The sequence below is a fragment of the Lynx rufus genome, unplaced genomic scaffold (genome assembly GCF_022079265.1).
Source record: "Lynx rufus isolate CCGP_SWC_20201006 ecotype Redwood Valley unplaced genomic scaffold, mLynRuf1.p SCAF_5, whole genome shotgun sequence".
Taxonomy (NCBI): Eukaryota; Metazoa; Chordata; class Mammalia; order Carnivora; family Felidae; genus Lynx; species Lynx rufus.
The window spans coordinates 92,146,340-92,160,975 of NW_025814867.1; the positions used below are offsets into that span (position 1 = coordinate 92,146,340).

At 34.7% G+C, this 14,636-nt stretch overlaps 1 protein-coding gene across 2 annotated transcripts in view; it reads right to left on the minus strand.

Moving 5' to 3' along the window:
* The window catches only part of STXBP5L (syntaxin binding protein 5L), a 388,157-nt gene that overhangs the window by 319,701 nt on the left and 53,820 nt on the right, over nucleotides 1-14,636 (minus strand). For both annotated transcript variants that reach the window (XM_047100036.1, XM_047100035.1), the window contains exon 2: nucleotides 10,993-11,090. In XM_047100036.1, the coding sequence (XP_046955992.1) occupies nucleotides 10,993-11,090 (98 nt within the window). The remainder of the gene's footprint in view (nucleotides 1-10,992; nucleotides 11,091-14,636) is intronic.

The following is a 14,636-nucleotide window of genomic DNA, read 5'->3' on the forward strand; positions in this document are numbered from 1 at the left end:
TGATTTAAAAAAGTTAAAAAAAAAATACTACACTAAGATCCAGTAATAGTGTGGATATTTATCCCCCCCCAATAGTGGATATTTATCCCTCCCCCCAAAAATACTAAAACACTAATTCAGTGATACATGCACCCCTATGTTTATAACAGCATTATTTACAATAGCCAAAATATGAAAGCAGCCAAAGTGTGCATCAATGGATGAAGGGATAAGAAGATGTGGTATATATATGCAATGGAATGTTATTCAGCCATAAAAAGCAATGAAATCTCACCATTTGCAATAACATGGATGGAGGTAAATAGCATAATGTTAAGTGAAATAAGTCAGAGGAAAGACAAATATCATATGATTTCACTCAGATGTGGAATTTAAGAAACAATAAAAAAAGCAAAGAAAAAGATAGAGAGAAGCCAATAAACAGACTCTTAACTATAGACAACAAACTGATAAACTGATAGTTACCAGAGGGGAAGTGAGTAGAGGGATGGCTGAAATAGGTGATAAAGAGTACCCTTATCATGATGAGCCCTGAGAACTGTTGAATCACTATACTGTACACGTGAAACTAATATAACACCATATGTTAACTATATTGGAATGAACGTTGAAAGTTAAAAAAAAAGAAAACATACAGATGACCAACAGGCAAATGAAAAAATGCTCCGTATCATTCACCATCAGGGAAATGCAAATCAAAACTACAATGAGATATCATCTCATACCTGTCAGAATGGCTAAAATCAAAAACTCAAGAAACAAGTGTTGGTGAGTATGTGGAGAAAAAGGAACTCTTTTTTACTTTTGGTGGGAATGCAAACTGGTGCAGCCACTGTGGAAGACAGTATGGAATTCCTCAAAAAATTAAAAACAGAATTACCCTATGAACCAGTTTTCACACAACTGGTTATTTACCCAAAGAACAGGAAAACATTAATTTGAAAGGATATGTGCACCCCTATGTTTTGCAGCATCATTTGTATATCTGTGGTGTTGGTTGTGATATGTCCTCTTTCATTCATGATTTTATTTATTGAGGTCTTTCCTCTTTTGTTTTCACAGAGCTAGAATAAACAATCCTAAAATGTGAATGGAACCACAAAAAGATCCTAAAAGCCAAAGCAATCCTGAAAAAGCAAAATAAAACTGGAGGAATCATGATTCTGGATTTCAAGTTATAAATCTGTCAACCTCAAGACAGTATGGTACTGGCACAAAAACAGACACATAGATCAATGGAGCAGAATGGAAAACCCAGAAATGGACTGACAACAATATGGTCAACTAATCTTTGACAAAAGGACTTCATCAAGATAAAAAGCTTCTGCACAGCAAAGGAAAACAATCAATAAAACTAAAAGGCAGCCTACAGAATGGGGAAAGGTATTTGCAAATGACATATGTGATAAAGCATTAATATCCAAAATCTATAAAGAACTTAGCAAACTCAACACCCAAAAAACAAATAACCCAGTTAAGAAATGGGCAGAAGACATGAATAGACACTTTTTCAAAGAAAACATCCAGATGGCTAACAGACACATGAAAAGATGTTCAACATCACTCATCATCAGGGATACACAAATCAAAACCACAGTGAGATACCACCTCACACCTATCAGAATGGCTATAATGAGCAACATAAGAAACAGCAGGTATTGGTGAGGATGTGGAGAAAAAGTAACCCTCTTGCACTGTTGGTGGGAATATAAACTGAAGCAGCCACTCTGGAGAGCATATGGAGTTCCCTCAAAAAAAAAAAAAAAAAAATAGAACTACCCTCTAATCCAGCAACTGCAATACTAGGTATTCACCCAAAGGATACAAAAATACTGATTCAAAGGGGTACATGCACCCCGATGTTTATAGCAGCCTTATCAACAATAGTCAAACTATGAAGAGAGCCCAAATGTCCATCGACTGATGAATGGCTAAAAAATATATGGTAAAGACGCACCTGCATGGCTCAGTCAGTTAAGTATCTGACTCGGCTCAGGTGATGATCTCACACTTCATGAGTTCGAGCCCCACACCAGGTTTTCTGCTATCCGCACAGAGCTCACTTCAGACTCTCTGTTCCCCTCTTTCTCTCTCCACTTTTCCCCTTCTTGTTCTCTAAACAAAGTATTAAAAGAAACAAAGTATTTTTAAAAAAAGATGTACTATAAATGTACAATGGAATATTACTCAGCCATCAAAAGAATGAAACCTTGCCATTTGCAACCACATGGATGGAGCTAGACTGTATTATGCTAAATGAAATAAGTCAATCAGAGAAAGACAAATACCATACGATTTCACTCATGTGTGGAATTTAAGAAACAAAATAAACATATGGGAAGAGGGAAAATAAAAGAGGAGGGAGGGAAACAAACCACAAGAGACTCAATGATAGAGAACAAACTGGGAGTTGAAGGAGCTAGATGGGTAATGGGTATTAAAAATGCACTTTTTATGATGAGCACTGGGTGTTGTATGTAAGTGATGAATCACTGAATTCTACTCCTGAAACCAATATTTCACTGTATGTGAACTAAAACTTAAATAAAATTACTTTCATAAAAAATAAATAAAAATAAAAGTTTAGTAGAATTGTTTTAAAAATAAAGAAACAGAATGAAATGAAAACACAACATATTAAAATTTGAGAGTGAAGAATTCCAAATCTCCCAATATGAAGTAGCTCCATTCCTCCCAGTTTCTGCCTCTTACAACCTAAAAAAAAAAAAACAAACAAACAAAAACAAAAAAAAACAAACAAAAAAAACCCTGAATATAACATTCCAAACAAGCAGAGGAAAGTTCTAAAAGATAGAAAGGAGGAGGAATGGCAAAGCAACTCAGGAGAGTGACACAGCAGTGATTTCCTTGGGTTTCCTTATTGTGTCTCATATATCCTGGACAATGCACCACAGAAGTCTCCAACCCAGAACCATCAACTGGTAGAAAAAGGAAAACAGAAACAAAACCAAAAACTCCATGAAAAGGCAATTTTCCCAGCCAAAGGACTGAGAAGACAGGATATCCTAAAAACAAATTTTGGCATCACCCACCTTATAGTAGCAAACAACAAGGAAAAACTCTCCTCTCCCGGACTCCACATAGTTCAAAAGGGTTGACTAGGGAACTGATCTTCCACTTATCCTAACCCCACCCTTCAGAGAGCACACTCCAATTTTTTCAGCAGAGAGTGGTTAGGGACACAAGCAGGGAGTTAATCATCTATCCCCTGCCTGGCAGAAGCAGGTAGCACTCTGTTTCACTGTCAGGTGGTATTAGTGCATTAAGCAGGATGCTGACTGGCCATCTCCAGACTAATGGAGGCAGGTGGGAACACTCCAACCTGATGGGATGGTATTAGTGAGTTTGAATGAGCACTTGGTCCTACATCCCCTTCCTAGCATAAAAGAGGCGTTCTAATTCTACTACCAAGGTAGCATCAATGAAGTCCAGAGACAACAAGATTGAATGAGATGGAACTCATTGGTGGTGGGACTTCAAGGTGGAACTTCACACACACATAAGGCTTCACACATACACTACTAGTTTTCCACGTCAGCAGGGAAATCATTAGGAAGTTGAATATCCACATCCACCTGACAATAAGCAATAGGCCATAACACTGAACAAGGTGGGCAAATCAGGTCTAGTCAGCACACATACTGTGTCAAAGGATCCTACTAGGAGCTGAACCTCTACTCACGTTAGTGAGTTAGAACAAGGCAGTTCAAGCAGTGATTGATACCATGCTTCCTATCTCTCCTGATGTCACTGGGCCCCCACAGGAAGATGAACTTCCAACCCCACACATCAGAAAATGAGGTGGTATGAGTCAGTACCCACTTTTGCTGGCGGGGAGGAGGTGTTGACATGGCTCACCACAAAATTTGAATATACACACCCACCTGGCCCTCAAGCTACACTTCAATGGGAGGACTTAGTGGTTTAAAAAAAGTTATTAGTAGCATCCAAATTTCCTAATATAATACCCAAAATATTCAGGACACAATTGAAAATCACCCATCATACTAAGAACCAAGATAATGACATTTGAATGAGAAACAATAATCAATACATGCCAAAATCAAAATGAATCAGATGCCATAATTATCTGAAAATGATTTTCAATAGCCATCACAGAAATCCTTCAATAAGGAATTATGAATCTTCTTGAAACAAATGAAAATAAAGATCAGCAAATAGAAATTCCTAAAAGGAAATAAAATCATAGAACTGAAGAATATAATAACCAAGATAAAATTGGATAGGTTCAATAGTAGAGTGGAGATGACAGAGTATAAAAATCAGTGTACTTGGGGAGAGATCAATAAAATTTACCCAATCTGAACAAAAGAAGGAAGAGACTAGATTAGGAAAGCACAATAAACAGTCTTAGGGGACAAGAACAAAGATCTACCATTCATATAACTGGAGTCCCAGAAAGAGAGAAGAAAGACAGTGGGATTGAAAAACTTTTATAAGAAATAATGGCTGGAAACTTCCCAAATTTAGTGAAATACTTAAACCTACATATTTGGAAAGTGGAGCAAACACCAAATAAGATAAGCCCAGAAATATCCATGTCAAGAAACATCATAATTAAACTTCTGAAAACTAAGGGGAAAAGCTCTGGAAAGCAGCCAGACACAAAGCATTATGAATGAACATGAATTTGAATGACAGTAGATTTCTCATCTGAAACTACAGAGGCCAGAAGAAAGTGGTACAACATTTTTCAAGTAATAAAATAACTATCAACTGTGTACATACAGCAAAAATATCCTTGAGGAATGAAAAATAAATATATTCTCAGATGAAGAAAAACTAAGACAATTTGTTTCCAAATCTACCCTTTAAAAAAGTCTAATGAAAGTTCTCTAACCAGAAGGAAATGAAAGTTCTCAAATCAAAATCTCCTATTTTCACCTTAAAAACCCTGGTAAAAGAAGTCTTGGAACTTCAGAAAGGACATAAGAATGGGTAAAATTTTGGGTAAATATAGTATATTATTTGACTTCTTATGAGTTTCTCTTTTTTAATTTTTAATGTTTATTTATTTTTGAGACAGATGGAGACGGAGCATGAGCAGGGGAGGGGCAGAGACAGAGAAGATGACACAGAATCCAAAGCAGGCTGAGCTGTCAGCACAGAGCCTGACGCAGGGCCTGAACTCATGAGATCATGACCTGTGCTGAAGTTGGACACTTAACTGACTGAGCCACCCAGGCACCCCTACTTCTTATGAGTTTCTTAAGTCACATTTGATGGTTGAAGCAAAAATTATAGCACCATCTGATATGATTCTGCTCAAGACATTTACAGAAAATATATAAAATAACTATACTATAAAAGTAGAGAGGGCATAGGGGCCTAAATGAAAGGAAGGCTGCAGTTTCCCTCGAAGTGAAAAAATGTTGATACCAGTAGACCGTGATAATTTATGTATGTTTGTTGTAATACCAAGAGCAACTACTAAGAAAACTCTACAAAGCAATATACTCAAAACAATATAAATAATTCAAGATTGAGTTATTTAAAAAGTTCAAAATAACTCCCAGGAAAATAAGAAAAGACAAAAAGGAACAAAAAAGAGGGGAAACAAGCAGAAAACAAGTAAATAAATTGGCAGAATTAAGCCCCAACATATAATTACCTGATAGTACATTACCTTAATATATCAATTAAGTGAAGCAGACTGACATGGTAGATTAAAAATAAAATGATCCTACAAAATCAATATATGAAAATCAGTTGCATTTCTATATACAAATAATGAATTATCAGAAAGAGAAATTAAGAAAACAATCCATTTACAATTCCATCAAAAAGAATAAAATACCTAGGAATAAATTTAACCAAGGACGTGAAAGACCTGGACACTGAAAACCGTAAGATATTGATAAAGAAACTGAAGAAGGCACAAATTAATGTAAAGATATTCCATGCTCATGGATTAGAAGAATTAACATTTTTTTAAAAAAAATCCATACTACCCAAAGCAATATACAGATTCAATGTAATCTCTATAAAAATTCCAATGGCATCTTTCACAAAAATAGAACAAACAATCCTAAAATTTGTATGAAACCACGAAACATGTCAAATAGCCAAAGTAATCTTGGTTAAAGAAAAAAAAAGCTAGAGGCATCTCACTTCCTGATTTCAAACTTATTATGAAGCTACAATAATCAAAACATTATGGTATTAGCATAAAAACAGACATACAGACCAGTGAAACAGAACCAGGAGTGCATAAATAAACCCATGCATACATGGTCAACTAATATTTGATAAGAGAACCAAGACTACTCAATGGGGGAAAATACAGTCTCTTCAATAAATGGTGCTGGGAAAACTGGATAGCCATAGGCAAAAGAATAAAACTGGACCACTATCTTAGAGTATACACAAAAATTAACTCAAAATGGTTAGAGTTGAATATAAGACCTGAAACTATAAAAGTCCTAGAAGAAATCAAAGGCAGTAAGCTCCTGGACATCATTCTTGGCAATGATTTTTTGGATATGATGCCAAAGCAAAACTAAACAAGTAGGACTACATCAAACTAAAAAGCTTCTGTTCAACAAAGGAAACCATCAACAAAATAAAAAGCTATCTACCAAATGGGAGTAAATATCTACAAATCACATATCAATATCAAAAATATATAAAGAACTCATACAACTCAATAGTAAAATAAACAAACAAAAACACATTAGATTAAAAAATGGAATCAGAGGATCTGAATAGATATTTTCAAAAGAAGATCTACAGATGGCTAACTGGTACATCACTAATTATCAAATAAATGCAAATCAGAACCACAATGAGATATCATCTTACACCTATCAGAATGGCTATTACCAAAAAGACAAGAAATAACAAGTGTTAGTGAGGATGTGGAGAAAAGGGGGCCCTTGTACACTGTTGGTGGGCCTGTATATTAGCACAGCCACTATGGAAAACAGTATGGAGTTCTTCCAAGGATTAAAAATAGAATTTCCATATGGTCCAGAAATTCCACTCCTGGGTATTTATCCAAAGGAAACAAAACACTAACTTGAAAGATGTATGCACTCCATGTTCATTGCAGGAATATTTATAATAAAGAAGATGTGGAAGCAACCTAAGTGTCTGCTATGGATGAATAGATTAAAAGAAAATACATACACACACAAACATACACACTCTGGAATATCATTCAGCCATAAAAAAGAAAGAAATCTTGCCATTTGCAATGACACGAATTGACATGAAAGGCAGTACACTGAGTAATATTTCAGACAAGTACTGTATGATATCCCTTAAATACAAACAAAACAAAAGAAAACAACAAAAAACAAAAAACACCAAACTCACAGATACGGAGAAAAGACTGGCAGTTGTTGGAGGTAGGGGTTGGGTTGTAGGAGTTGGGTGGAATCAGTGAAGGTTGTCAAAGGTCAAATTTCTACTTATAAAATAAGTAAGACCTAGGGAATATAGTGTACATCATTGTGACTATAGTTAATAAATTGTGTATTTGAAAGTTACTAAGAGAAATTTTTAAAGTTATCACAAGAAAAACATTTTTGCAACTGTGTGTGGTGATTCATATCAACTAGACTTATTGTAGAGATCATTTGACAAGATATATAAATATTGAATCAATATTTTGCACACCTAAAACTAATGTCAATTATAGCTCAATTAAAGGAAAAAAGAAGATGACCTAACAATACGCTATCTACAAATAAACTAGTTCAAGTACAATGACATATTTAAGTTCAAAACAAAAGGATGGAAATAGAATATACAAATATTAGATTTTTTTAAAAAGCAGGAGTGACCATATTAATATGAGACAAAGTAAATTTCAGAGCAAAGAAAATTATTGGAGACCAATAAAGACATTACATAATGATAAAAGAATCAATCCAGGAAGAAGACAAGAATTCTAAATGTGTGCATACCAAACCAAAGAGCCTCAAAAATACAGAAAGCAAAACCTAATAGAACTGGAAAAGGAGATAAATTTATCCAAAATTATAGTTGGAGATCTTAATACACTCTTCTCTTGGGATTTGATAGAATCATCAAACAGAAAATAAGCAAGGATATAGAACTCAACAACACAATCAACCAACAATATCTTTTTTTTTCAACCAACAATATCTAGTTGACAAATATAGAACATTCCACTCAACAAGAATGCACATGTTTTTCCAGAGTCCATAGAGCATGCCCCAAGAAAGACCATATCCAAGACCATAAAACAAACCTTAGCAAACTTAAAAGAACTGAAATTATACTATATGTGTGTGTGTGTGTGTGTGTGTGTGTGTGTGTGTGTGTTTACCACAGTGGAATCAAATCAATAACAGAAAGACAAAATTTCCAAACACTTCCCAATTAATTAAAACACTTGTAAGTAATTCATGGTCTCAAGATATGTCAAAGGCAATTTTTTTTAAGTTTATTTATTTTAAGAGAGACAAAGAAAGCACAAGCTAGGGAAGGTTGGAGAGAGAGGTAGAATCCCAAGGAGGCTCCACATGGTCAGTGCACAGAGCCCAAAGCAGGGCTCAAATCCACAAAACCATGAGATCATGACCTGAGCTGAAATCAAGAGTTGGACACTTGAACCGACTGAGCCACCCAGGCACCCCTCAGAGACAATTTTTTTTTTAATTTTTTTTTAACGTTTATTTATTTTTGGGACAGAGAGAGACAGCGCATGAACGGGGGAGGGGCAGAGAGAGAGGGAGACACAGAATCGGAAACAGGCTCCAGGCTCTGAGCCATCAGCCCAGAGCCTGACGCGGGGCTCGAACTCACGGACCGCGAGATCGTGACCTGGCTGAAGTCGGACGCTTAACCGACTGCGCCACCCAGGCGCCCCGACAATTTTTAAAACTACATATAATTCAATTAAAACGAAAACACACATATCAAAACTTGCAGGATTCAGTTAAAGCAGTGCTGAGAATTACACTAAATGCATACCTTAGAAAAGAGGAAGAATATCAAATCAATAATCTAAGTTCTGACTTCAAGAAACTAGAAAAAAGGAGCAAAGTAAGCTCAAAGAAAAGTGAAGGAAGAAATAATAATGATGATTTATTAAATAATAAAAATAATAAGCCAGAAAAAATTGAAAACAAAGAAAATGGAGGAAATCAAACAAACAGCTAGTTCCTCAAAAAAGAAATCAATACAATTTAAAAACTACTAGTAAGACTGACTACACATAACCAACATTCAACTAAGATAAAACAGAAAACCAAAAGAGTCCTATAACTACTAAATACATTGAATTTGTAATACAAAATCTCTCAAAATAATCTCCAAGCCTAGGTATTTTCACTAGAGAATAATACCAAACATTTAAAGAATTAACCCCAATTTTACTCAATCTCTCCCAGAAAACAGAAGAAGAAACACTTCTCAGTTCACTTTATGAAGCTAACAATACCCCAATATCAGAACCAAAGACAATACAAATAAAAATTTAACTCAAAATAGAACTGTACTTAAATACAAAATGTATAACTATATAATTTTTAGAAAAAAAATGTAAAAATTAAGATCCAGGGTTAGGCAAAGAGTTCTAAGGAGTGATACCAAAAGCACAATCAATAAAGAAAAAATGATAAACTGGACTCTGAAAAATCCTGTAAAGAGGGTCAAATGTCAAGCTATAGACTAGAAGAAATAATTTGACAAAAGAGTAGTATCTAGAATACATAAGAATACCACAATGAGATATCACTACAAAATTATCAGAATGGCTTAAAAAAAAAAAGAACAAGATGCGCTAATAATGATGTGAAGATACAGAATATAAAATGTTACAACCCCTCTGGGAAACAGTTTGGGATATTCTTATAAAACTAAATTTTGAACTACCATAGAGTCCCTCTAACTGCACTTTTGGGCAGAGAAATGAAAACATGTTCACAGAAAAACACATACATAAATGTTTATAACTGCTTTAATCATAATAGCCACCAACTGGAAACCCAGATGTCCTTCAATAAGTGAATGGCTAAACACACTGTGGTACTTCCATACCATGGAATATTGCCCAACAATTAAAAAAAATACTGATACTTACAACAACTTGGATGAATCTTCAGAGAAGAAAAAAGCAAATCCCAAAAGGTTACATACTGTATGATTTCATTTATATAACATTCCTAACATGGCCAAATTACTAAAGTGAAAAACAAATTAGTGATAGAAATCAGGGATGGGGTGGGAGAATTGGAAGGAGAGGATGTGGTTATAAGGGGGGAATGTGAGGAATCTTGGTGGTAACTGAAACACTCTGTACTTTGAGAATATCAATGTCAGTATCTTGGTTGTGATATTACACCATAATTTTGTAGGACATTACTTTTGGGGGAAATTGAATGAAGAGTACATGGGGTTTTTCTGTATTATTTCCTGCAACTACAATTAAATCTGTATCTCATGGAAGCAACAACCTAAGTATCAAAATAAAAAATTCAATTAAAATGGAATGACACTAAAGCATAATTTGAGAGGAAATTTATAGCACTACAGACATGTATTAGAAAAGAAGTTCTCAAATCAATAACTTCAGTTTCCACCTTAAAAAAATAGAAAAAAAAAGATCAAATTAACTCAAAGTTAAGCAGAAGAAAAAAATAAAAAGATCTAAGCAGGAATCAATAAAACTCACGTTAGGAAAACAATATAAGAAAGCTCTGAAGCCAAAAATTGTTTCTTGTGAAAATCAATACAACTGATCAAAAAGAGAGAGGGGGGAAAACAAATATTACCAATATCAAGAATTCAAGATAGGACATTAATAGTTCTCTCACAGACACTAAAAATATGCCAATAAACTGGACATTGTGGGTTTTCACAATCATTATTCATTTCAAAATAAATCAACTTTATTTGGTCATATTTCACTTACCTGAATATTTAAAGAAAAGTAATTGGTATTAATACAACAAATACTGAACCAAAAGTTAAGGATACATTCGTATAGCACCTGTTCTTGTCCCAATAGCCAAGATTTTCTGAACTGGATCAAAGGCTAATGCTGTGGGCTGATAAGGAAAACCATGCCGAACTGTCTGAAAGAGAGCAGATAGTAAAAATAATCACCAGGAAAATAAAAATTAAAATCACAAGATACCACTATCCAACTACCATAATGACTAAAATAAGTATTTTAATTAAAAAAAATTACCATATGTTGGTAGGAGTGTAAAATGACACAAGCACTATCTGTCCTATGACCTATATTTCACTCCTATTTATGTATCCAAGAAAATAAGAGCATATGGCCACATAATTTGTGTAAGTATGCCCCTAATAGCTTTATACATAACAACCTGGAAAAAGTGCTAGTGTCCAACAAGAGAATCAAAAAACAAAAATGTGGTATACTCCTACAATAAACTACTACTCAACAGTAAAAGATAAAAACTAGTAACAGATGCAACAACATGGATGATTCTCAAAAACATTATGCTAAATAAAAGCAGCAATACACAAAATGGTGCATATAGTATGATTATATTTATATTAAAATTTGAACAAGCAAAACTAATCTATGGTTAAAAAAATCAGAGCAGTGATTGACTTGAGGAGAACTCACTGGATGAGGGTATGAGGGAACTTTATTGAGTCAAGGTAATATTCTATATTTTGATAGAAGTTTGGATTACACAAGTGTATACATTGGTCAAAACTCATCAAATTGTACAATAAAGTTTATGATTTCTCTGTATGTCATGACTGAATGTCAAAAAAAGAAAAAAGTATTATTAACAAATATTTAACTCTAGTTAATGATATGCACACTGAGGTTTTAAGAGGTAAAGTGTACTGACACCTGCAATTTAATTCGAAAGGCATCCAAAGAAGTAATATGGTTAGACAGATGGATAGACATATATGATAAAGCAAATATAGCAAAATGGTAACTGTCAAATCTAGGTGGTGAGAATGTATGTTAGGTGTGTGTATACATGAATGTTCACAATATAACTTTTTCAATTCCTCTGTATGTTTGAAAGCTTTCATAGTCACACAATGGAAAAAAAATATAGAGTTGATAATATCATAAAGATGATAAAACTAACATAAGGATATCCAATAATATACAGGAATTAATTTCTTTTTTTTTTAAATGTATATACACTTTATGCAATTTCATTCTTTTTTTTATATATATATGAAATTTATTGACAAATTGGTTTCCATACAACACCCAGTGCTCATCCCAAAAGGTGCCCTCCTCAATACCCATCACCCACCCTCCCCTCCCTCCTACCCCCCATCAACCCTCAGTTTGTTCTCAGTTTTTAACAGTCTCTTATGCTTTGGCTCTCTCCCACTCTAACCTCTTTTTTTTTTTAATTAATTTCAACATGAAATATAACTTTTCAAAGAAATAGAGGACCCACATAGGTCAGGGAAAGGGGATTCTAGAAGGAGCTTGGGAAGATAGTAGAGTAGGAAGACCTTGAGCTCACACAATCTCATGTTTACACCTAGATATCATCCACATCCAAGTAAATAAACCCTTATGATCTGAATAAAGTCAGAACAAATTCTACAACTAAAAATAGAAAAGAAGCTGCATCTCTGAATGGTTAGCAAGGACAGAAAGGCAGAAGGAGGCTGCCTGCAGGAGGGCAGGAGCTGTGCACTCAGGGAAGAGAAATGGGCCCTAGCACCAGGGAGCACCACAGTAGGGGGCGGGTACTAATCCTCATAATGTTTGGCTTTGAAAATCACAGGGGATGAATTCCCCTGGAGCCTGGAGCTTTAAAAGTCAGCTGACTCAGCACTGGGCTAGCCAGGAGGGCAAGTGATAGCTGGGTTGCTGCCCTTAGAAGAGGCAAAGAAGCAACATAAAAATGGCAATTAACACAACACAAGGGGCAAACAGAAGACAGATCTGTTCATGCTGATCTCAGAGTGTGTTAGATTACTTCTCTGAAAATGAGGGAGCTGGCAGGCATCATTTTCCTCCCCCCAGCATCCCCCGCCCCCACCCCAGCATAAACACAGGGTCATCTGCCAGAGGAAAGCCTGCATAGACCCTTGCTAACTAACCTGCTAGCAGTATGCCATGCCCATGAGTTCTCCTGGGGATTTGCCCACTCCAACCCTGCTAGCCTTGGCCCTGGGTTCAGAGCCAATTTTGTTAAAGCTGCCCATGAAAAATTATTAGAATAAAGGAGTTCAGTAAGTTTTCAAAATTAGTTGTACAAATATAATATTTCTATATACTAGTAATGTACTATCCAAAAATGAAATTAAGAAAACAATTTCATTTATAATAGCATCCAAATGAATAAAATACTCAGGAATAAAATGAAGAGAAGTGCAAAACTTACATGCTATAACTACAAAACATTGTTGAAAAAAATTAAAGACAAATAAAAGGAAAGCCATCCCATATCATGGATTAAAAGACTTAATATTGATAAAGTGACAATACTCCCCAAATTCATCTCCAGAGTCAATGCCATCCCTATCAAAATCCCATCTGACATTTTTTGCAAAGTTCAACAAATTGATCCTAAGATTCCTATGGATATTCAATGATCCAGAATACCAAAAAGATCTTGAAGAAGAAAGTTGGAGGATTCACATTTTCTGTTTTCAAAACTTACACAAATCTACAGTAATTGAGCAATGAGATACTAGCATAAGGACAGACAGATCAGTGGAACAGAACTGAGATTCCAAAAACAACTCCTCACATTTTTAGTCAATTTATTTTTAATCAGGGTTCCAAGACAATTCAACAATGAATGAAAGAATAGTCTTTCAACAAATGGTGCTGCAACAACTGACACCCACATGTAAAAGAATTAAGTTGAACCCTTTACTTACTTTATTCCAATATTAACTCAAAATAGATTACAGACCTAAATGCAAGAGCCAAAACTATAAAGATCTTAGAAGAAAACGTATGCTTAAATCTTAGTGAACTGGGATTAGGCAATTAAATCTGACATCAAAAGCACAAGCAACAAAATTAAAAAGATAAATTGAACTTTGTGAGAACTAAAAACTGTTATGCTGTAAAGGATACTATCAAGAAAGTAAAAAGACAACCCACAGAATGGGAGAAAATATTTGCAAGTCATACAAGTCATATATCTGATAAGGAATTTATATCCAGAGTATATAAATGACTCTCACAACTCAATAATAAAAATGGGCAAAGGATCTTAATAGTCACTTATCCAAAGAATATATACAAATGAGCAATAAGCACATGATGACATGTTCAACAGCATTAGTAAATCACATCCACAACGGGATACAATTGTATAGCCACTAGGATGACTATAATAAAAAAGATAGATGCCATCACATGCTGACAAAGATGTGGAGAAATTGGAGGTCTAATACTGTGCTGGTGGGAATATAAAATCATGTATAAAATCTTTGGAAAATAGCTTGGCAGGTCCTCAAAGTGTGAAATATAGAGTTACCTATGACCCAGTGATTCTGCTCCTGGGTATATAACTAAGAGCAATGAAAAATAAATGCACCCAAAACTTCAATACAAATGTTCACAGCAGCATTATTCAGAATAGCCAAAAAGTACAAACAACTCAAATATCCATCAACTGATGAATGGATAAATGAAA